This window comes from Carex rostrata, chromosome 28 (assembly GCF_964058835.1).
Source record: "Carex rostrata chromosome 28, lpCarRost1.2, whole genome shotgun sequence".
Taxonomy (NCBI): domain Eukaryota; kingdom Viridiplantae; phylum Streptophyta; class Magnoliopsida; order Poales; family Cyperaceae; genus Carex; species Carex rostrata.
Genome location: NC_135945.1, coordinates 4,319,806 through 4,346,077, shown reverse-complemented (window position 1 = coordinate 4,346,077; position 26,272 = coordinate 4,319,806). Strand labels below are relative to the sequence as shown.

At 33.5% G+C, this 26,272-nt stretch overlaps 2 protein-coding genes across 2 annotated transcripts; both read right to left on the bottom strand.

Annotated features, from left to right (window-relative positions):
- Positions 1-8,280: 8,280 nt before the first annotated feature.
- Positions 8,281-10,844, bottom strand: LOC144545532 (G2/mitotic-specific cyclin S13-7-like). The gene is made up of 10 exons (XM_078294096.1): positions 10,709-10,844; positions 10,274-10,361; positions 10,113-10,179; positions 9,877-9,902; positions 9,711-9,765; positions 9,495-9,620; positions 9,155-9,403; positions 8,899-9,057; positions 8,622-8,800; positions 8,281-8,530 (listed from the first exon to the last, which is right to left on the bottom strand). Exons 1-10 carry the CDS (start codon positions 10,842-10,844, stop codon positions 8,365-8,367), a joined length of 1,251 nt encoding a protein of 416 aa, XP_078150222.1. The 3' UTR covers positions 8,281-8,364.
- A 10,472-nt stretch (positions 10,845-21,316) lies between these two features.
- On the bottom strand, positions 21,317-23,379 carry LOC144545940 (phospholipase A1-II 1-like). The gene is made up of 3 exons (XM_078294491.1): positions 23,082-23,379; positions 22,496-22,907; positions 21,317-22,045 (listed from the first exon to the last, which is right to left on the bottom strand). Exons 1-3 carry the CDS (start codon positions 23,270-23,272, stop codon positions 21,446-21,448), a joined length of 1,203 nt encoding a protein of 400 aa, XP_078150617.1. The 5' UTR covers positions 23,273-23,379; the 3' UTR covers positions 21,317-21,445.
- Between the last annotated feature and the right edge of the window lie 2,893 nt (positions 23,380-26,272).

The following is a 26,272-nucleotide window of genomic DNA, read 5'->3' as shown; positions in this document are numbered from 1 at the left end:
ATTAACATTAAAAAAGTAAAAGGTTTATATTACTATTGACTGATACAAAATGATTATACCTATTTAGCTTAGGTTCCCTCATAATGCAAGCAATTCCTAAAGCCAGCTAACTGTAGGTCAAGTTTCTCGTAAAGTTAACTCTCAATATGACACAATTTGTCTAAATTAAAACTCAATTGTTCTAAACCAATTTAGCTAATGCCTCATTTAAGCTTAAAAATAACTCAATTTGTTCTTAATTTTTAGCTTGATTCTGGCAAAGAAGAATTGATTCAAGTCAGAAAGTAGGACAATTTTAAAACCAGCAATGCTAAACCCCCTAGGTTGATTATTTATGTAGCACCAAAATGATTTTACTTTGTACCAAACTACCAAACTGAGCTGATAGCAATAGCAAAGCTGCCTGGCTTTTTCTTGCTATTTTGGATTTAGTATTCACCTTGTTGAATAGAAACCAAATTTCAAGTTTATGCCATCTCACTCGATTGAGTGTTCGGGTTTCTAGTACAACAGTAATCTGGTACAGTACCGGTTTCGGTATCAACTACAGCTGATGGCACTGTTATGATGTACCAGTACTTAATTTTTAGCAGTTATATTAACACTTCAGTTACAAAAGAAAATATCATGCATGCTTATTGAATATGTGCTTGTCTGTCCCTGTTGTGGATTATTGCATGTCTGGTACTAATTAAATTTTTCAAAGGACTGGTTTGAAGAATTTAATAATTTGGAGGTCTGATCTGTAAATTTTTTTATCTACCCTTTTTAGAGGTCCTAATATATAAATTTATAACATCTTAAGCGATGACTGAAGTAAAAACTAAAAAATTCCCACCAGATAGAAATAATTAATTTATGCCATTACTTGCATATAAAACTCCAACCAAACAATTTTTTTTTTTGATGCATAATTGGCCAATTGGCAATTAAGTGTTAGATTAATAGGGGGCCAATTTCATGCCAGCCCATTTTATTTGTTAATAATCCACTAAAAAAGTATCAGAGGTCAACCCAATAGCATAGCCTATAGGTAGATTTGCCCAAAATAAAATACCTCTGTTTCTGAGGAGCAATAATTATTTATTCAAGAGGCCCGTTGATATTATTTTCATTCTTAATTTCAATGAGATCCGGTTTTATTTGTTAAGCTTTTTCGTGTGATTTATCTAACAATATTGACAACTTCAAAATGATTCTTTTATCGTGGTGCAATTTTGCATGTTAGTCTTTTTGTGTGATTCATCTTAACCGTGTTCACAATTTTTAAATGATTCTCTTGTTTCAGTTTTTCAATCTATGTTATATAGACTTTCAGAGAGGTTCTATCCGTCTATATATTTACATTGGATGAATCATAAACTACACATTATTTTGTGTAAAAAAAATCTGCAAATTTGTATTGAATTTGCAAAATATATTTGAGGTCTTGGAGAAAACTTATGAAGGTAAGTATAGTTTTAGTTTGTTTCCTTGAAGTTATTTTTCATAATTAAGTTTGTATGCAATCTTGAGAAATTGATCAATCCCAGTCCCCCCAACTGGAAGCGCATGTATAATTTGCAATGGTCTCACATTTCTGTAATTGATATAGGACTCGTCCATACTGCCTAATTAGTTATGTGGACAAAAATGAAAAGAAGAGTCAAAGTGCACGAAGTGAAGAAAATGTTTTGCTTAATCTTCATATTGCTAATAACAGGATCACCTGCTTAGTTTTGACACAACAGCTATATCCGACATCATTTGGATACGCATTCTTTATAGCTGACGGAATCTATTTTGATCCGAAAATTCACCTTTGCTTCAAAAGGCGTCCCACTAACCTTGTCTCTGCCCCGGCCCTTGCCACTATTATCTAGGAGCCAACTATCAAGATTTTTCTCACACTGGATTGTAATTTAGTTAAATATCCAAGTTTGAAACATTTGTAGCATGATTTTTTTTTCATATGATGCTCTTTTAATCTGTGTGTTATTTTTGGTCAAGAAGTTATGTGAAGGTTGATAAATTATATGCATGCTAATTTTTTAATTGATAAATTATGTTATATTATATTGATAGTTGTGAATGTTGTCGACATGATTGTCAACATATTAAGACATTTTTATGAAACATTTTGTTCGTATATCCTTTTTTTTCAAATTTTAATATTTATAAATAACTTTTCATACGGATTTTGAATCATCGACTTTTTACACAGAGAGTGTTGTTCTCACTAGATTAAAGTCTGATTCTGATATTTTTTTTCTTTTAAGATAGAAAGGTGAAAATTTAGCCAATTAACTACTATATATTTAATTGTCTATAAAGGACTCAGAGGGTGTTACTCTTTGTTACTAGACAAAAGACTGATTCTTTAATTATGATATTATTGCAACTTGTTTTTATATTTTTTTTGTTGAAGTCCATCAGTCTAGAATTTGTTGATTCTAAACGATTGAGATTGGTTGAGTTTCTTGTAGTCTAAATTTTTTTGGAGGTCTTTTTATTAAGATTTGCTGGTACAACTGTAAAGTGTGAAACTGATAATTGTAGAAAGGCCCATATTCCGAGTAAGAGCCTGGTCCTGATGCACCTCAAGTGTTGCAACCATTTGGATGAATGCGTTGCAACTCCATTTGCACACCAGAAGGACGAGTCTGATCCTCTAAAGTAACTCCAATTTTGAGTTTATAATTTAAATCGATCCAATTTAGGTGGAATTTACAGAGTTATTTTAATATTTGTACCAAAAAAAAACTTTGACATTCCGGATCTAAACTCCAAATTTAAGTTGCTTAAGGTGATATGATGAATTCCCAGAACGAGTGCGTATCATCTGAGATATCACATATTTTGCCTGACCGAGGTGTCGGGTGCTTATTCGCGGATAGCGCAGGGCCAGTATTATTTGAGCTTTGAGATTCGTGCAGTATTTGAACTATTGACATTTCCTAAAAAGTCACGCAAAATATGAGATATCTTCAGAGGATGCGAATTCTTCCCAGAACGACCCGGCCGCTTGTTCTGACTCGTCTAACTAAATTTGACCTACTTTGTTTGATTCAAGTACTATAAGCTGCTTAGTTCTGAAGGAATTATAAATCATTCTAATAAAGTTTTCGAATTATTTATTTTTAATATATTTTTGAATAATTAGCGAGTTTTGTAAATTTTGATGAATAATTCACTTATTTGTACATTTTTTTTTATAAACTTGAATTTTGATATATTTATATATACTATAAATGAAAAATTGTTTCTAAATTGTATTGGTATTATGAATTTTAGACATCATTGAGTTATATTCAAATATTGAACATATTAATATATTATAAACAGTGAGCGAATGAATGTATTGTAAAAAAAAAAAAAAAAGTTGAATTTTGGTTTTTGTTTTTTGGGGGAGAATTTAGTGTGTCCATGTAAAATAGCCAATATTCCCTTAAAAATATCATAATATTCAATTTTGTCATAAAAACTTCACACCTTTTCTTTGATCCTATTTTATTTATTTAATCTTATTAAGCTATTTTTTAAATTTAATTGACATTTATGTAAAACTTGCACTAATTGTTTTTTGGTATCAACGTATCATGCAATTGGGTCTCAAAGACACCACTTTTGTATGTTTTAGTTAGAATCTTCCAATTGCACGACTATTAAGTTTTAATATATTGAGCTATTAAAACAAATGAATCCAACTATGAATGATATTATTGTAGTGACCAAATTGGACATCCGATCAAATTTGACAACACGGTGGTAAGGATGCATGTTTTTGTCACTACAAGAAAATACGCCTTTACCGGCGTTAACCCAGCCGGCGCTAATAGAAAACGCCAGTATAGCGTGCGAAATTTTAATCGTTCAATATCAAACGCCGGCTTAAGGTTGGGTTAAAAAAAAAATCCGTGATCGATCTCCAAATCGAGCGCCAGAGACCCCAAACACTCCCCTCTCTGCCTCCCGACCGAAACTTCCGCGCCTCCGCGCCTCGCCGCATCTTTTCTCCGCTCACCTTAGTGTTCTCTGCCTCTCCTCTTCCACCTTAATACTGCCTCCTTTTTCTCTCAATCCGCGACGGCGGCGCGACTTCAGTTGGTGACCTCGCCGTTCCCTCTTCTCCACTTCGCCGGTACACACTCTCTCTCTCTCTCTCTCTCTCTCTGGAACTCTGTCACTCAAGGCAACCTTACTACTGCATTTTTTTTCTCTAGATCCGTGACGGCGGCGCGGCTTGGGCTGGTGACCTTGCCGTTCCCTCTTCTCCACTCCGCCGGTACTCTCTCTCTCTCTCTGGAACTCCGTCACTCAAGGCAAGTCTCCTCTCTCTCTCTGGTACGTAGTGCAGCTTGATTTTAATTGGGAATTTTGCAATTTGCAAGATTTTTGAACAAATTAAAAGAAATTTCAGAAACTGTAGAACAATAAAGTAATGGTGAAATTCAAGGAGAAAATTGAAAAATTAATTTTACACGAAACTCGTGTTTCTTCGACGGAATCCCTTTAGATCTCATATAACCCTTGCTTTGGAAAGATGAAGCACCGCAAGAGATTATCGGTACCTTTCTCGAAGAAGAAATTAAATGGAATTTGTATTTTATTGATTGATTTTCCTTGTGTGCAATTACACTGTAAACATTGATATTTTCAGTTGCTTAGAAATGCTTGAATTGTTGATGAAATGCTTGCTTGTTGAATAAGCTTGATTTGTTTGATATTCCTCTAGTGATTTCTGATTTGAACTTGGGCATTTGGTTTGTCAATCGAATTATCAGGTACTTCTCTTTACATTTCCTCTCGAATTATCAGCATCTTTTATTTTCTATTAGTTTTTATTTCTCCAAATCGTGATTGGGTGATCCAGATCTTAGTGGAACTTGTCTCTTCCATCGGTACTTCTCTCTTTCTCTCTTCCAGATCTTAGTGACAGCTTAGTTGGCACTACTCTTGGTTCACCGGAAGATATTTCCATTTGAGCCAAGTGTTCAAAATCTGAAAATCAAATCATTAGAGAATTCACCCAATACCAGTACTTTCATCAAATGGAGCTGCTGGTACTACCTCAATGGAGAAGAGCTAGTGGCACGTTTTGTGGGAAAAGAAGCTGCAATACTATTTGGCATGGGCTATGTCACAAACTTGGCACTAATTTCATGCCTTATTGGAAAGGTTTCTACTTAATACTTGATTTGCCACCATGTATTTTGGCTATTGATTATTGACTGGTAGTTCTATTTAATTTTTTTTTTTCAATGATTTAGGGTGGGCTCATAATCAGTGATTCATTGAACCATAATTCCATTGTCAATGGTGCCAGGGGATCTGGTGCCACAGTACAGGTTTTTCAGCATAATATTAAGTCTTTATTCTTACTTTTTGCATGAATTGATAGTTACTGAAAAGTAGTGAAAATGATGGATAGTCACTTTTGGCATAGTGACCTGTATTCCTGCATTTACCATTGACAAATATCAGAACAACAGGGAAACAATCTGCTAAGTTCTGTTAAGCCTTAATTAAACTTGATATTGCATCTATCAATTGTCGATAAAAAAAAATATGCCAGAAACAAGAAATAGGGCTTTGAGAAAGTCACTGTGCTATTGACCTGCCTTTAAATATTGTAGTCTAGAAGGTTTTATCAGAATTGCAAGTTATAAAATAAACAAAGAAAACATTTTTTACATTGGCATTTTTCTTTTGTAAATTGTTTAGCACCTTATCATTTGGAGGTGTTGAGAGAGCAAATAGCAGAGGGGCAGCCACGGACCCACTGACCATGGAAGAAAATAAAAGTAATTGTGGAGGGCATCTACAGCATGGAAGGTGAACTGTGCAAACTCCCAGAAATCATTGCTGTTTGCAAGAAATATAAGGTTCTTTCCCATTCTCCTTTTGTCCTTTGACTGTTCCGTCTCCATTGGACTAATTTATTTTTGTTTTTTGGAATAGGCATATATACATACTTGAATAGGCAAATATACATACCTATTATGCTGTACAACCCTGCGAAAATTCCTGCGTTTTCTCGCGAATGCCTCCGGCAAAATGTTAGTTTCTTTAATTGACAAGTTTTGGAATCAGTTTTGTTGCCGTGCCAGTGAGGCCTTGTGCTGTTAATTTACTGCCTACTGGCAAGCGTTGATCCTTACTGGTCGAAGCTACAGATACCAATATCTACTATTAAGTAGTACTTTGTTTCTTTTTCCATTTTTGGTTAGACTTTTATTTATTATCATCGACATCACTTGTTGTTTCAGGTGGCAGTGGTAACCGTTGCTTTTCCGGCTACTCTTCTTTTGGCAAGGGCCAGGATATATATATGCATCTCTGCTTCGCACACCTGGGAAGACCTTATCGAAGCTCTTGAGGTCTGTTAGAGGAATTTCAGATTTTTTCAACTATTAATCTTTATGAGGTAACATCTAGAATATCACATTTGAATATGAATTTGGAAGACTTCATTTTTTAACCCCCACCACCCACACGATGTCTCCAATTATCCTTCACCATGAAAATTTTGAAATGTCTTATTTTGATCAAAGAGATCCGAAGTAAATTTTGTTATTCTCATCTCCAATTGTACTGAGTTCATTGGTTGGTTCTAGGTAGATCTGTCCATATAAGGTGTGAGTATAACTTGCCTAGTATCTGTCTGTGCTGTCTGATTTTACTAGCAAGGATTAGAACCAATATATACTGTCGAATCCGAAATGGGGACCAAATCTGGCTATGACTAACCAATTTCATCTGCACAATTGATTACGGCCTAACCGAAATAAGCCTCCATAGTTGTTCTTCCCAATTAATCAATAAAGTGTCACTTACAATTGGGGTAAATTTTGTATTGATAAATTATTGCAGCACCGCTTGCATATGTAGATGGTAGGATATTCTTTTCTTTAATTTTGGAAATAGAAATTTTTGAGAGACTTATTTGATTGTTCAAATTTATGATATGATAATTAACATTGTCATTGTTCTACTTAAAATTTAGAAAGTTTTTATTTTTTCGGATATTGTAGCAAATTAAAATAGATATCTACATCTTGTTATGATCTGAGACAGGTTGGAAAATGGAAAAAATAGGAGCATATTTATTAAGTTAATTTATTTCTCAAAATTTTTAATAATGTGTTATGTTTTATTAAAATTTCAAAAATATTGCTTAGATCTAACAAAAAAAATTATTTTATTTTGTTTTAGAAAGAGTTACTGCTTGCTAGTAAACCAATTAAATGTCGTGGCAGTCGAAACTACTACTCTCAATCAGTGTATTTTTTCATGTAATCACTTTAATTATGATTTGTGATATCTCATATCAAATTATATCTGACCAGATAAATTAAATGAAAAATGGTTGTAATTAATGAATTCATATTTTTTTTGTATAATTTAATTGTAAATGTTGTTTATATTGATATTTGTTATTCATAAATTCAAAATATTTTGTAATATAATATTTATTGGTATATTGATAAATGTAGGGTTTTTTTTATGATTTCACATCTAAGTTAACCAAATTTTTCAAATTAAAAAAATAAAAATCATATGCGGTTTTTGAAATTAGCAAACTCATACGTGAAAGCAGACGTATTTTTCTTCTTTTTGATTAAAATTGGCAATACTAAGGGGATGAAACTAGAAAATCTTGATAGGATAGTTGAAACTTAAAAATGCACAATATTTGGTGGTTGGAATTTGAACTCAACATTCAACATTTTATAAAGACGTTGAACTATATAAAAAGCTTTAAGAAAATAAAATCAATTAAATTTCAATATATATAATTAAAAGAAATAATTATAAAATTATAGGAGTGGTAGCACCTCCATCAATACACATGGATCTGCTCCCGGCAATACTCATTTTTTCTAGTTGTAAATTAAGGGGGCAGTTATATATGCAAATTCTTCATACATAGAAGTTACTTTAATTCAACTAATGTAAAAAAAAATCACTAAAGATCAGAGGTTATATTTGCATAAAATTTATAAAGTGGTTCCGGTTTCATGTTCAATATGATGTATCCAAATTTGTTGTTAACTTGTTATTAAATTGGTTGTAAATTCAATAATCAATGTAATAATTTAAATCTGTTGTTATTCAAAGAGAATCCAATCATCGAAATAAACCCAGGGCTATAAGAGAGTTCAAACATTTAGCTTAAAACAAAAGACATCAATTGTACTAAGCTTGAATGAAGTGACTCCAGAATATCAAAATGATCTACATAATTCACTGTCGTTTTTTTACATAAAAAAAAATCTTCGTGCAAATGGATTCAGAGTGAGCATTTAAAGATTGAACATATGGTAAAACTCATGAGTTGAAGGCAGCGTTGATTGCAAGAAGAAGATAAATGTCATTCTTCCCTCAAGAAATAGAAGGTTCCGCATACTTTGGCACTTCAATCAGACTCATTGCGGGTCGGTAGCGTGCGACACCCACAAATTGTTGATGCATATACTTCTGATAAACCACCTTCAATTTACTACCTGGCACGGCACAATGAGCTTTCACCAGTACTCGTGCACATTCTCAACACGTACAAAACAAACAAGTGAAGAAATTTAAAAACGTACAAAAAAAAAAAAAATAGTGGAATTGTGAAATTGTGATGGCACGCTTACAGTAGCTGGGGCTCGGAGAAGGAGGTGTGGCGCTCAAGGGAACTTGTCCAGAGAGGGGACTTCCCTAGAGTGCAACGAGCTGTGTACACAGCTAAGGCTGCCACCATGGAGAGGCAGTACTTGATCAGGTCATACTGCATCAACCCCAACTCAGCAAGGAAGTAAATCATGTGCTCCAACTGTCAAATTAAAACAACATTTTCAAAATTCAAATGATTAACTTGCAAGTTGCAACTTGGAAAAAAAAAAAAATAAGGAGACTGATGGCATGCAATACCTCCTGGTCAGCTTTGGCTACCTTCACGAACCGGACCAAGAACATGTAGGCTGTCGGTACAGTTAGGTACCACTCAAGCTTGTTTAGAATCGTCTTTTCCATCCCCAGAATATCCTCCCTTGTGTACTGATTGAATGCAATATCCATTAAATCCTTCACCTGCACGAACACAATGCCGTAGTTTAGTTTGAAATTGGCAAATTCGCCCAGCAATAATTTTGAGAATTAAAAAGAAAGGGCATATATTGTTGCATACCCGAGGAGTCTTGAGTTCTTCATACTTGCAAGAAATTAATAATGCACCAGCACACATGCCAACAAGCTTCAATCTTTTTACGTTAACTAGAGAGAGGTACCGGTCAATTATGTAGATTGTCAGATATAGAGTCTCTGGTAGCATATTATATCTGAAGTGCATATCTATTATCCAGTCAACCAGAATTGCTCTCAATTTTGGGTTGATGTGCGTCTGCTTTTCCATGTAGTCAATTGGCCTACCAAAATGCTGTTTGAACATATAAAGAAAAGAACTACAGTTTACTAACTTGTTAGAAAGTACTGTACTGGTATATTTCATAAATTGAAAAATAGAATACCTGTTGTTGCTTGTAAAAGGTATACAAGTCCTGAACATACTCCACGACAGCTAGGTGATTAAATACATCTGGTAAATCTATTTCGTCAATTTCTGGATTTGATTTCTCACTGATACCGCAGGCTACCTGAATAATAACAATATAATCTGTCATTACTTATCTTTATATATGGAAACTGAAACAAATGTGAGGGAATTAATGGTAATGGAAAAGCACCTTGCTACTAGCCGAGAGAACAGAAGTGAGTGAATCGTCTCGTCTCATCTTAGGCCTTGAAACAAAAATAGACATTTGTTTTGTGCCGTCATCAGAACGAGAGTCCAAATTAATATTTTCATTTTGTTCGGGGACCAGCTTAATCGGCTTCTTTGTGGCAGGTTACAGTGTTGCTTGTTTGTCAGATGGCAACTGAAGAAATATTAAATAAAAAAATGTTACATAGGTTACATTACATGGTTAATTTTATGCTTGGGTTTATTCTGGTTAGACTTAACAAAGTTTGAGAATCAGAAATCAGGATAATTAATCTAATTCTACAAATTACAAAATAAAATTATTCTGACATAGGACACTCAAAAAAAAAAAAAAAATATTCTGACATAGAACAGGATTAGATACTTTGTTGGAAGCAGCCACATCTTGGGTTTCCATCGTAGTTGTCAAGGTTCTTCTACCAAATCTCCAGCTTGAAAAAGAGCAGGAGAATACAATTAAAGATTATAAACTGTATATTTTCAATGAAATTCAATGAGCACAATGATCTCAGGGCTTAAATTAACCTTGTTATGGGGGAGTTAACATTTTCAATGCTATTTAAGGCGATGCTGCTTTGCACATCCCCATTATGATATTGAAGTACATCACCCCCTAAAATTTGAAAAAAAAAAAGTTGGTTATACAAAAACTGTTACTAGTTACTTTTTTTCTTGACAAACAATACCGAGTTCTTCATTTTTCCTATTTTTATGTGTTTCTTTTGTGAATGAAAGAAAATGCACCAATCTTTGTTATAAAAGAAGAGAAGGGGGTTTAGGGCCAAATCAAATTACAGCTCAAGAACAAATTGAGCACTATCAGTAAGTCAAAATCAATTAGAAATACACAAAACCAAAGAAATCAATGGAGGATATTAATCTGAACCATAGCAATTTCTAGAAAAATGAATTTTTTTTAGAGAAATGATAGATATCCTCTGTACTGTTGCAAGACCATACTTTGATTTGTGATTGCCATGGAATCCATTTCCTTATCTTTTCTCTTAGAAAAGCGTAAGATCATTGAAGGAAAAATGTCTGAAAGGGGCCGGAGCCCCAACTTCTCATCCCCATGTCTCTTTACATTCGCAGCCATTGTTGGATTACAAGAGAAAAAGAAATGAAGGTCTTGATTTGTTTTTTCTCTTGCCTTTATCTCTCTAGTCTCTAATTCTCTACATATATAAACCTCGGAAAGAAATGTTCTCACCTGAAAATTTTCTTTCCCTGTGAAAGTGTGAATGGAATGGAATATATGGAGCCTTCAACGGTCTACTCGATTGAAAATCTCAATGGTCTAGATTCCGGAGGCATCGATCAGACGGCTGATATTGGCTCGAACAGATACGGAAAGGTGGTGGACCGTGGACTACTAGTGTAGGCTCGTTAAATTTAGCGGAGCCTTCAAAAGTTTACTCGATTGGAAATCGCAACGAGCTATAATCCGGATGCACCGATCGGACGGCTGATATTTGCTGGAGCGGAGGCAGAAAGGCCCTGGACTAATATAAACTTATGTAAATTCGTTCAAATTGGCGGTTTTGCGTGTGCGTGTGTATTCTTTTGTTGTATTCTGTGTCGCTAGTCAACGGGCAATATCTCTATTTATGTATATTCGTTATAGTTAGATAAGTACAGAGAAAAATAATATGGAGTATGATTCCTAAAAGAATATTAATATTGGAACAAAAATAATAAATTTCTGATAAAAGAAAGAACACAAAAGAAATAGATGTACAAAATAAAATGGGCCCTTGGCCCATTTAATTAAAACAGGCCGATCTCATCATTAAGTCTGGACCAACCATTATTTTTAATTGTTTAAAATTGTACTAATTAAAAAATATTATTCATTTTTTAATGAACTATACTTGTGTGTGAATAGAGAAGAGGTGCAGACAAGCTTAGGACTTGTAAATATACCTTTTAATCAATATATACAATTGTTATGGTAGAACCGTTAACCTTAAAAAAAAAAAAAAAAAAAAAAAAAACTCTAATTGAGCTTGTTCGGCGTGGCCTCCGAGTGAATAATCCTTCTTAAGAAGCAATTATTTATTTTGGAGAAGGATTAAGAATAAATAGGGAAATATATATTGTAAGATAAGTTAATTAATAATTAATTAAACAGTAAATATATAAATTAGAAAGTAAAAAATATTATAAAACGTTTAAATATCATTTCACAAAAAACCTCACTGTAACAAATAATGACAGCTGCACAAATAATATCAATTTCCTTACAAATAAGTCAAATGTAATGTGATCCAACTTTAAACTTCTATAAGTTACTATAAAAAAAAAAGACATAATCTATACATTAAACATATTATTTAATATTGTACTAATTAAAAAAAAATTTTTCATACTTTTATTAAGTCCAGTTTGGTTGTCTAGTTCTTTTGTGTGATCTATCTAACACTACTCACAACTTTCAAATTATCAATATTTACTATTTATAGACTTTCATGTTGTTTATTTATAGTGTTGTACGTGCTAATGAATCGGAAAAATCAAACAATCTCTAATAAGTAATTCAATATTTTATATTTTTAGTGTTCATCCTTATAATTAGTTCACAAGATTTGAGATCTTGGAGAAAACAAATGAAGGTAGGACAAAAGATTCAAAGAAAAAGAAATGGAGGAAACAAATGAAGGTAGTATTTTAAATAAATAAATACGCAAATCTTCTTAATGAAAAAAAGTAATCTACATAATTGTTTTATTGACAAATTAACAATTTAAATATTATGATTCATTTCATATTTCTCAACATATAGATTCAAAGGAGAGCATCCCAAAATATAGAAATATATGTTGCTTTCATAATCTTCGGAAATATATATATGACAATTGTGATCATAATCTTTGGAAATATATTTCAAAATGTATTAATTTGATGTATGCCTGCAACGTAAAATAATTATTATTGATTTCTAATGCAAATTTAATGAGCAGCATTTCAAAATGTTTAAACTTGTTAGAATTTTTGTTCTCTTGACCAAACCTGGAGATTAATTATCAAGTGGTATGTATTTGATGATTTCTTAATTTTTACACCAGAATCAGGATTCCTTCCTAAGCTCATGTTTTCCGGAGAAAGCTTAGGAAGATCATGAGTCTCGATGAAGATCATGTTTTCCGGCGAAAGCTTTGCATGGGATGCTCTATTCTTCAAACTCTGTGACAAAAAGTATGTGACTTGAATATCTAAGTTTTGCGAGACACATGCACTAAAGAGATGGACGAAATATACATGATTGCGGTTAATTAAGGAATTGAAACTTATATTATTTTAGTCAATTATATTATATGTGATTGCGAATTCATTTTACTTTGTATAATTATACTATTAAAATCAACTCGTGCTTCCCTACAAATTATATGTATGCAATTTGTTTTTTTTTATTGATACTTGATTATCAAATTGATAAATAACAATTGTCTTCTTTAGTATTTTGTAAAATTATCATGTTAAATAATTGTGTGCAAATTGTGAATGTTATGTTGTTAACTTATTATGTCATTCTAACCCTTACACCAATAGAAACAGAAGGATTAATTGAGAACAGTAATGACCCCTTCACACAGCTAGCACAGCCCATTGTGACACTCCCAGGAGCAGACCCTTTTGCATTTCTGTTTGATGATGGCCCTCCACCGGGATTCCGTAATGAAATAGCTCTCAGAAAAGAGGTAAGGAGAAGCCCCAGAATCAAGGAGAAGGAAACCGGTCCATACATTTCTTCAGAGGAGAAAGCATGCAAGCTAAAAGGCAAAGATTTTGTATCTTTCTCGCCCAAAAGAATCAAGAGGAAGAGCACAACAGCCTCATCTGAAGACAAGCTCGATTACATGTGCACTTATGACCCGCTCTCGGGTACTCAAGCAGAAATAGTGGTCAATGCGGCGGGAATCGAATTCGAAGAGGATCTGCACTTCAAGGTGGGAAAGATGGTGGAAGAAGAAGGGACAGTCATGGGATTGTTCCCTACCACGGCTTGATGCCGTTCTAGTTTAAGTCTCAAGGCCAGTAGTGTTTTATTTTGTTTTAATGATTAGTTTGCTCTTGCATTTAAAATTGGGAAGGTGGTTTGATGTAGTTTGGTTAGAAGTGGGAAGGAGTAAAGATAGACATGAGGCAGTGGCCTTTTCTATTTGTATCAGCTTTGTTTTGGAATGGAAGAAGTTGGAGTTTTTTAATTGGAAGAAGTTGGAGTTTTTAAGTTTCCAATGAATTACAACACCAAACTAAAATTGATCTCATGGAACGTTCGAGGTTTGAATGAAAGGAACAAAAGATTGGCTGTTCGGCAAACTCTATTGATAGAAAAGCCGGATTTGGTATGTATCCAAGAGACCAAATTAGCGAGCCTAGACAATAGGAAATTATTGGAAATTTGTGGATTTCGTTTATCACAACACGAAGAGCTACCAGCTTCTGGTACTAGAGGTGGAGTTCTGGTGGCATGGACTTCCTCCAAATTCAAACTAGTTTCTGCAATAATCAAGACCTACAGTGTCAATGTTCTCTTAGCCAACAACATAGATGGAAAAAAATTCTGGTTCTCTGGCATCTATGGCCCATCTACTTCAGAGGGCAGATCAGCATTTAAGGAGGAACTCATTTCAATCAAACCAACTGACGACACACCTTGGCTACTTGGAGGCGACTTAAATTTTACTTTAGAACTGCAAGACAGGACCAGCAACACCGCCGCAGAATGGAGAAATTCAATGGATTTTGCTGCTTTAATCTCTACCTTAGGTCTAATCAATACCCCTTTACACGGTCGCCGCTTCACTTGGTCAAATGAGAGAGACCAACCACATATGGCACGCCTTGACAGATTTCTAGTTTCAGATGAATGGAACCAGTTATACCCGAACTCGACACAGACAGTACTACCAAATACATCCTCTGATCATTGTCCAATAGTGTACACGGCAAATACAAGGTATGGAAAATCTCGTTTTTTCCGCTTTGAGAACTGTTGGCTCCGTTTCAAGGAGTACAATGACATGATAGTGCAGACTTGGCAATCAATAGCAACAGCTCAGACACCAACACAACTTCACAATAAATTGACAACTCTACAACAGAAAACCAAAGAATGGGCAAAAAACAGAATTACCACAATTAAGACACAAATCAGAATATGTCGAGAATACTTAGGATGGATTGATCAAGTCAAGGAAAGAAGACAGACAACACAGTTAGAAAAATTCATTGCGGCAAAAATAAAAAAAAGATACATGGATTTATCAACAGTTGAAGAAGATATTTGGAGGCAGAGGGCACGAACCAAATGGGAAATGCAAGGAGATAGGGGAACCAGATTTTTTCATAATATCGCATCCGCAGCAAAGAAAACAAATACGGTTATGCAAATTGAACATCAAGGTACAATTTGCATGGATCAGAGATCGAAAGCGCAACTTTTTTTCCAATTTTATACAGATTTGATTGGACAAACATCAACACAGGTCCCAAACATTCATTGGGATAATTTATACCCCTCAAATGACAACGCAAGAGAATTACAAGTACTGCAAGAAGACATCATCTTAGAGGAAGTCAAGACAGCCATCAAACAATGGCCAAAGAACAAAAGCCCCGGCCCGGATGGCTTTTCGGGAGAATTCTACAATCATTTCATCGACATCCTGGCACTCGACTTATGCAAGGTCTTTCAACAAGTAACGCAACAAGGCATCTCTCTTCAGCCACTAAACACATCATACATAGTACTGCTTCCAAAGAAAGAATCACCTGCAACAGTACAAGACTACAGACCAATCAGTTTACTTCACGGAATCCAAAAAATTTTCTCGAAAATTTTGGCAAATAGACTACAGCATCGTTTGCCAGAATTACTGCACAAAGCTCAAACAGGTTTCATGAAAAATAGATACATTTGTGAAAGTTTCATCTATGCACAGCATGTTCTACATACAACTCGGAAAAGAAACTTACCAATTGCCCTATTCAAAGCGGATTTCACAAAGGCATTTGACACGGTGAGTTGGGATTTCATCATGGCAGTAATGAGGGCACATGGATTTCCTGAAAAATGGCTATCATGGATTCAACAAATCATTCTAGTTGGGACCTCACAGATCATGATCAACGGCTTATTGGGGAAAAAAATTCTGCTCAAACGTGGTGTACGACAGGGGGATCCGTTATCCCCGTTACTGTTCATACTTGCAATTGACTTTCTTGCAAGATATGTTCAAAAACTAATAGACATAGGAGCTCTAAGGTTACCATTTAGAGGAATGTCTCCTTGTTTGTTATATGCAGACGATGCTATGTTTTTTATCAAGCCAGAGGTCCGACAACTACAAGCATTGCAGATTGTCCTTACAGCTTTCAAACAGATTTCAGGGCTCTCGGTTAACTTGGCAAAATCAGAATTGATGGTATCCATGGGATCACAAGCATCACAGCAGGAATTGGCAAATGTCTTAGGCTGTAGATTGGCAACCTTGCCTTTTACATACTTAGGGCTTCCTTTGTCAAACAAGAAATTGCCTAAGTCAGCATACTTGCCATTGATACAGCGCATGAACAAAATGTTAGGTGGATGGGCAGCCAAGCATCTAACTATAGCAGGTAGAATAGTATTGATAAACTCAGTCTTGTCATCACTACCGACTTACTTCATGTCATGCCTAAAATTACCAGTTTGGGTAATTAAAGACATTGATAAGATAAGAAGGGCATTCTTATGGCACGGGACAATACCACAGGCACATTCTAAAATCAACTTGGCAAATTGGAAGCTGTCTTGCACACCGAAGGATTTCGGAGGCCTAGGCATAATGGATTTGACCGTCTTCAATCAAGCTCTTTTGATCAAATGGTTCTGGCAATGGAGAAAACCAGAAATGACGTTGTGCAAATCACTGTTCCAACAGCACATAGCCACTAACGGGTTACCAGATTCACCCATCTTCATATCAGCAATTTCAAATTCCATAAGCTACTGCCAATTTTTCTTCTCACACAAGATTGGTAATGGCAAAAGGATACAGCTTTGGAATGACAACTGGGATGGTCAACTCCTCAGTACCATCCTCCCAGACCTATACACACATGCAATAGACACACAAATCACCCTTTATGAAGCCTCTCAGGTATCAAATCTCACAGCACTCTTTAGGCCGATCAGCTCCGACACCGCAAATCTGGAACTGGTAAAGTTACAAAATACACTATCGGGTATGGTTCTAAACCCGCTAACAGAAGATGACATCTCTTGGAAGTGGAAGGAATCAGGCCTTTACAAGGTTCGAGAAGGATACAAAGCAATGAAGGATGCACCTATAATTCTTAACAGAGCACAAAGAATCTGGAAATTACAAGCACCCCCTCGGATGAAGGTCTTTGGATGGCTGGCATTGAACAACAAACTTCTAACCATAGATAATCTCAATAAAAGAGGATGGCCGCTAGTCAATAGATGTGTACTGTGCAAGATACAAGGGGAATCAATTAGACACATGCTTGATGAATGTACTTTCTCAAAATCAGTCTATGCAGCATTAGCACATACCATACCAGCCAAAATACCAACCTTGACATATACCACACTACCAACAGAAATGCTGACAAGTGCAACAGTACCAAAAACTCAAAGAGAGACTATGCTTATAACACAATTTATTATTTGGAGGGAGCGTTGTGCACGCACATTCACAGAAGTCAGTAAAGATGCACAAGACATCAAGGAAGAAGTCATGTGGCAACTACAGTTTCAAAAGTCAGAGGCAATGCAAACGGGAGGAAGATCATAGATGAAGAAAGAAGGATCATGAAACCAACAGCTTCAGTTTTACTTATTTGCTTATCTAATTTAGTTCCTTTCTGTTATTTATTTCAAACTCTCATTTGCTTTATTTTGCTCAATTGTTTTGAGCAACATCGATTTTCTTTATGCAGTTACATAACCAATGTAACACAACAATTCCATTTTAATTAAATACGGGCTAGACCCATATTTTTCATCAAAAAACTTATTATGTCATTCTTTTATGAAACTTTTTGTTTGTACGTCTTTTTTTTTTTTAAATTTTGTATACATTAAGAATTCTTATCCGGATTTCAAATACAGAACCTTTACACACAAACACTAAATCAATGTTGATTCTTAGTTTGATTATGATGTTGTTGTAACTATTTTTTTTTATTTTTTTTATTTTTTTTTTATGAAGTCCAGGCCTTAGACTTGGCAAAGTGGGTACTGAGATTTTGGTTGGGTTTCTTGTAGTTTATATTGTAAGATTTTTGGAGGTCATTATTAAGATTTGCAGGTAAATGTGAAGTGTGCACATTTAAGTAAAAGAAGGCCGGTTTCACATCTAAAAGTGAACAACCATTACTTTTGTTTGTTTGAGATTGTACTAATTAAAAAATCTTAGTCATACTTTAAGGACCTTTAGTTCTGTGTTTAGTTATTTTGTGTGATCTATCTAACACTATTTATAACTTTCAAGTGATTTTGTAAGGTCGATTTATAGACTTGAATCAGAGATATTAAATGATCTCTTAGGTAATTTACTTATTTATAGTTTTGACGCTTTTAAAATTCACAAGATTTGATATCTTGGGGGAAATAAATAATGGAAGGTTTAATGATATACTTGAAGATAGATGCTAAAAATAAACATACTTCAATATGAAAGCACTCATAAAATATTGTGAAATGTACTTTAGACAAGTAAATACTCAAAACTTATCAAATGGAAAGTAAAAATAATTTACATAATTTTTTACTGAATAAACCACACCATGAAAAAAACGATTAATTATAGACTTATCAACATGTTAATTAAAGTAAAAGCATATGTGACTATAGATGATCCACTTATACAGAAATTGACGTCATGTCTATGGAATGGTGATTATAATTAATCATGACCAAATGTGATCAAATTATAATTTTGTAATCTTCAGAAGTAATTATGTTATTCTTATTATCTTATTATACGTTTTGAATTTTAATATTTTAATTTTAACATTAATTTGTATCTAAGTTCTCACATTTTGAGAAAAACATCCAATTATGTCTTGTTAGGAAAAAAAATGATTGTTAATTAATCTGTTTCAAAGATAATGAAATTATCAGAAAAAGCCAATCACGAAAATCATGGCTCCACTGAAATAAAAGGAATACATAACTATGCTCTAAAATAATCAAATCACCTCCAGGAATTTGAAAAAGAATAAGTATACTAATTCCTCACCCCTGTCCCCCCTTTTTCCGCGCACTCTCTCTCCTCAATATTAACTTCCTTACCAGCCTTTATCCCCCCATTTATTCCGCTAATAATTTCTATTTATCCCCGCATTAAATTAGACTGTCATTTAATAATAATCCCTGTATTAATTATACTGTCATCTAATAACAATTCCCGCATTAATTATACTTTTAATTTAATAACAATTCTTGCCAACATAAAATATTTATCCATGTAACATAAAATATTTATGCATGTAACATAAAGTACTTATCCATGTAACATAAAGTATTATACATATAACATAAAATATTTATCATTATGCTTGAGAAGTATTTATCATTAATGTTTTACTAAAAGTTGCAACTATGTATATGAAGTATTTATCCATGTAACATAAGGTATATATATCCATGTAACATAAAATATTTATCATTATGTCTGAGAAGTATTTATTATTGATGTTTTACTGAAAGTTGCAATTATGTCTGAGAAATATTTATCCATGTAACATAAAATACTATACTTATCCTTGTAACATAAAATATTTATCATTATGCTTGAGAAATATTTAGATGTTTTACTAAAAGTTGTAGTTATGTCTGAGAAATATTTATCCACGTAGCATAAAGTATTTATCATTATGCTTGAGAGGCATTTATCATTGATATTTTACTAAAAGTTCCAGCTATGTCTGTAAAGTATTTATCCATGTAAGATAAATTATTTATCATGTAGCATAAAGTATTTATCATTATGTCTAAGAAGTATTTATCATTGAGTGAGGGGATTGCTTATTTAATGGTCCCCAGTTGTGCGGGGACAATTCAAAAAAAAGAAAATTTTGTGCGGGGACAATTGATGGATTGATTTATTCAGTCATAAATAGAAATCATTGCATAGGGATTAATACTTTGCAAATTCAAGATAAATACTTTGATGCTTCAAGTTAAATACTAACAGTTTCTGCGGAGTATTAATAATTGAGCGGTCCCCCTCATGACTTTTTTAGCAGTTTGTGCGGGATTTTTTGCGGGGTTGAGACTGCGGCAATTGTTATCAGGATCCTTTGAAAAATATCCAGGCCACATATCTAATTCGGACACCGCACAACCAGTTCGCGGCCCTAAACTAGAGTCTGCATATTGAATCTGCGACTCCAATTATTTGTTTTTTTCACTTGAACATCGTGTTGGAATTCGTGTTGACATTGAATATTCAGTTAATTTGGTGTGCAATGAATTTCCTAAACATGGGTCCCACTACCATGTACGAATCCGACTCTTAAACTCATCATTCGGGCTATAATAATAAGGGCATTAAATAGTTGAATAGCTTGTGAATCACATCCTAATTAAGAAAATCCATCTAATATTTTTCTTAAAACAATTCTACATTATGTCTATTTTTTGGTACATCGATCGATTTGATGCTTTCATCAACATATTTTAATTGATTTTTTCTTCTCTTTTCATAAATTATAGTATATTTATAATTTAACACACCGAGAACATTATGTCAGTCATGACGTGGTTCTCAAATCTTCATATTATTCTGAACACATACACGCAACTATTGTACATATTAAGGCCAACATTTGTTAATTTAACTAGTTGGTCGAAAGAATTAGAAAAATACAACTAAATGACAATTTTGGTTAATGACAATTACCAATGCAATCCTGTTAATTTAGTTTATTCCTCAAAATTATGATATGATGCTGTTATCGTTAACTTTCTTTTTTTTGAAGGTTGTTATCGTTAACTTTCAATAGCATCCCCTGACTTTTAATTTCAATTAAATGTACAACAAGTCTTAACGCTCAACTTTAAGTTGGGCCGAGGCCTAACTACCAACATGCCCATTTTTCTGTGTTGTTGGGCTCGGAAATTACCTATGAACATATAAACACTTTTAGTTCTTTGAAGCATTTGATGACAACAACTAATAATCCGAATTAAGAGTTTAGTAAATAGACACAAAAGGTCAAGACTCTTAAACAGATTTTGCAAGGGAATATATATGTAGTAAGTGTCTAAGATCAAAATGGTAGTTCCTGAGTTGTGATCATACCAATTTGGTTTTGCAATCGATTTTTAAAAACCAAACAGTTGATTCAAACATTAGATGTCATCTCTATATTAAAATGTGCTTGGAGCATTTCACATTTTTCGAAACTTTTTTACTATTTATTAAGAAGGAAATTAAAAAGATTCAATAATGTTGTATAAATTATGGAAGTTGATATATGTATGTATGTATGTATGTATGTATGTGCATGAGTCAATTAATAATTACAAACTGCAAAGTAAAATTTAAGGTTTTACCGAAACAAGTTTTAATAAAATTTTCTATATATATATTTATGCCAAAAAAGAAGAAGAGAACATTGGAATTTTCACAAAAAAAGAAGAAAAAATTAACATTATTGAGTCAGTAATGTTCAACATTATATATCTTGTTGATAATCATTTAAGCTCCAATGACCATCAGCTCCCTTCACCATATCTCTATCCTGATTTACCCACCAAGCTACAGGCACAGGATACTTATCCTTCAAAGAATCACATCTCTTATTAACAAGGGCTATATCCCTCTCAACCTCCAGTTTAAATCCTTCTTTCTGCACACCGGCAACACCGTGCAAATAGTTCTCCAAATTGTGCCATACAATTACATTTCCCGGACTTTTCACATACGGTGATTTACTAACATCAATTGTAAGTTCAACCCCTATGTCACAGTATGAAATAGGAGGTGGACATTTAGGAACTATATCCAAGGCATTACGAATTCGTAATAATCTTAGGTTTGGCATTTGGTTATACATATTCTTGAAATCTGAATTCCCGACACGAGGGCTAGCGAAGACGATTGCTGTGACTGGACAAGTGTCAGAAGGAGAGTGGTTGGACCGGTTAAGGTGGTTTGATATGATATCTATGGAATTTAGCGTGGCGAGAGCAGCACCTAAGCTGTGGCCAGTTATAGTTATGCTTGTTTCCTCACCACTGTACTTATCAGTTAGCCTCCCAATCTCTGTCAAAACCTAATAAAAAGTAAAGTTAAAGAAAGAAATGTCATAGCTAACTAATATCATAATAAATGAATCTGAGTATCGTTCTGCCAATGAATTTTATAATTGAGTTCCTCTTTGCTTCAAAACAACTGGCATGAGTGTGACAGTTATATGGATTGAAAGTTTTAGAGTGAAGCAATCTGGATCATTTGGTGGCATGTAAAGGCTGGCTTCATAAGTAGTCAAATAATACATGATAGTAAATTTTTGAGGTCAATTCATATTTTGTAAAATTATTGGTCAACCATATATCCTTTTTAGTATTATAAACTTAATGTATCAAACAAAGAAAATTTCCCCTGAAAATGACCTATATTGTTCACCTGCAAATCAACTAATTACTTGAACAGATCGCTTGCGTATGAAAAGAAGTAAGAAACAACTAAACAAATAATAATAAACAAAAAAATAATTAATTACCTGTTCTCTAGCACTTTGCTTATTGAATCGGGAAATGGGATTATCTGATGTATAGATGGATAAGAATCCCCTATGCACCAGTGGTTCATCATTACGGTCGATTGCTCGACCAAGCAATGCAGAAGCAGATACCAAAGTGATATCCATGTCGTTCACCCAATCCGACACTTCTAGGGTTCCCCTCCAAGCAACCACGATATCCCTCCGCCCGAGCAATGCCTTGCCCTCGTCAGTTGCCACCGCTACATACCCGATCCAGTTTGACACCTTGCTCCAGGTATTACCTGATCTTTTATTCACCATGAATGCGTCCGGTACGTTTATGCTTGCTGTAGCGTACAAATACTTGGTCACCTCATATGCGCTAGGCACAGATACATGTGCCTTTTCCAACAGCTCCGATCGTCCGTATCTATTAATATTATGCAAAATTGACTCAATTTGCGACATAATCTTAAGTTTATTGTGTCAATTGACTATGAGAAAAAAGGAGTCCAGCTATGAAACAAATGCATAACAAAATTGAAAATCAATGTAAAATATGTTTAACCAAAGATAATTTGCCTTAGATAGTTAGATAGTGTACCTAGGTGCACCGAGATTAGGTGATCGCCGCTCCCGATTGAAACCATCATAGGCCGCTTGCGCCATCTCTCCATAGTTTATTATACTTCGGCGAAGATCTATGTCTAGTGGGTCCAGCATATTTTTCCAATTGCTATAGCCATGAATCTCCTTCCACCTTTTAGCTATATTCCCAAAATGGTTTCCAGACATGATATGAGAGTTTTGTGCTACTATCCAGGGTTTGCTCTTTCCTTTATCTTTGTTTCAATCCAAAGTGACGTTGGATTAATTGAATAAACAAATGCATTTCTATATCTATTGATTAGAAAAACCCACTTGGGTATGTAAATAATTTTTTATCAATATATTGTCAGCTGGCATCTTGCCAGCTGACCTTCAAAAAAAAAAAAAAAATCTATTGATTTCAGTTTATGCTTTTAAGATTCTTTGACAGAGTAATGCTGGCTAGGTAATTAATTAAGTTATCATTATATTAAATTTCCAAGTAAATATATAATACTATTGGTTGAATGCGACTATGACAATCAAATCTATTTTATTAATTGACGCCGGATTAATTGATTAAGCAAATGCATTTATATGTCTATTGATTTCCGTTTATGCTTTAAGATTCTTTGACAGAGTAATGCTGGCTATTTAGCTGGTTAAGTTATCATTATATTAGATTTCCATGTAAATATAATACTATTGGTTGAATGCGACTATGACAATTATTTTTATGTTATTAGTCCTTGCTTTGCTTTTCTAACTTGACAAGCTAGTACTTTAATCCATCTCAATATCAAGTTGGGCTTTAATCCATCCCAATTCTACATGACTTAAACTACACATCATTACCTTCAACGAATTCATTTTTTCATTATTACTTTAGTCATCTAATTTTTTAAATCCATTACTTGTAAGTAGTAAGCTCATATATATTTGGGAACCAATAATTAATCCTTATAAAATATGTAATTAGATTTACGGCATGCCATATGAACCGCAGACTTAATGTAGTGGCATGAGTCCCATCTCACTACGGACGTCACAGGTTCAATTTTTGAAAATAACATTTAAAAGATCATGGAGTGTACCGGAGTCCTTTAATGAAAGAAACACTGCATGCCATCTTAACCGACAACTATATATTACATTTTAATTATTTTTATTTGTTTTAAAAATTTGAATTTTTCATATATTTATTTGTCATATTAGAAATCTGTTGGTTAATTATTTGAAAATTTCTATTTTTGTAACGTGCCTTCTACTACCGAATTAATTATTCTGAATATTTATATTTTTGCATGGTGAACTTTGGATGTTGTTAATTTTTTTTTTTTAATCTCAGCTGGTAGCTTCTACCATGCTTTTCAAAAAAGAAAAAGAAAAAAACAACAAATGAAGAGGCGCTATAAAATAATTAATTTGGACCTACATTTCTCTTATACTCCAATTCTGATATACATAATCGCGCCTCTTTATTTAATTTCCAGTGTCATGCATGTCCTCCGTGTTTCATTGCTTAATTTAATCATTTCTGATGGGTGAAACCATGAAAAAAGAAGGGGGAATTTCATGTATACCCCTCAAAAACTTCAATATTACGTATTTCCCCCTCTAAATTTTAAAATTACGTATTTTCCCCTCTAAACTTTAAAAACTCACATATTTACCCATTTTATTGTCTTTTATATTAAAACTAATTCTAAATTTATAGAATACCTACTTTACCCTTCATTAAAAGTATGAAATGCCCCATTAAACTAAAATTTGAATCTGAAGGGTTCCTATACTGTCCGATCTGAGCGCATCCCAATAAGATTATTGCATGTTCGCTTCAAGATTCGTGCTAATCTAGTCTGCATGGATCTCAAAGCAATTTTGATCCGCATGCAACACATTAAAATCTGTGCACATTGCTTCAATATCCGTGTGTGTTCGCTTCAAGATTCGTGTTGATGTAGCGCACACGGATCTTAAAGCAATTTGGATGGTAGAGGAACCTTCAGATTCAAATTGGAGTCAGATGGACGTATTATGCCTTTTTAATAAAAGGGAAAAATAGGTATTTTATAAATTTAGAATGTGTTTTAATATAAAATACAATAACATGGGTAAATATGTGAGTTTTTGGAGTTTAGAGGGGGAATATGTAATTTTAAAATTTAGAGTGGGAAATACGTAATATTGAAGTTTTTGAGGGGTATACGTGAAATTCCCCCAAAAAAGAAATACTCTGCCTTTCTTTTTTTTCCATTAATTCTCTCTCATTTACATGATTCATTGATCAGAATTCTTAATTGCTTATTATGTTCTCAATTTTTTTAATGCCGATCAAATGCTAAATATTTATTTAATAGAGTTAGATAGGAATTCTTAATTGATTAATTAGAATGCTCATCAATGGAGGATTGATTAGATAACCCTCTAAATTATGACTATATCAGAAGTTTCAATTTATAAGTAATTATTTGGTACATATAAGGTAGCTAGAGCTCAAAATGGCCAGTTGGTCTCAATAATTGGTGCCAAGCCTTGTTCTACCTTCTATTGACTTTGCTGCATTTTAAAGCATTGAATCAAATCAAAAGTATAATATTTAGTCAACAAATTTTGGAGAAGATAACATCTCTTGCTTAAGGCAAACAACGGAAGAAAAGGAAAACATACTTCTAATTTGTTAAGTTGTTTTCTTCCAGTATTTAAGCTGATAGATGATAAAAGTATATATATATATAGAGAGAGAGAGACTTGGACCTACTACAATAAATGTATATATATAGACTGACATTGAAATGTTATTTGATTATTCCAGATTAACATATATAATATTTTTTTTGTTGTACTCTATGTTTAAATTAGGCATTACAAAAATTAAGAGATATTTTATTTTATCTCTGGAACAATTGTTAAGATTTTATTTGATTATTCCAGATCAACTTAATTTTACAGTTTTTTATCTTCTTTTTCTAATTAGTAGAAAATCACTTAATATATATATGATTTCCCTATCAAGAAAGGACGACTCAACTATATATGATTCAACAATCAACATCAAAGCCCTTTCAATTTAAGAAACATAATCAACTTAATTGCTTCATTGAAGTGATGGCGTGCTAGCGTGCTAGCTACTACCATTAACTAGCTACTAACATAATCAACTTAATTTCACATCTGTCTCGTTCTCTCTTTCCTAGTTTGACTAAG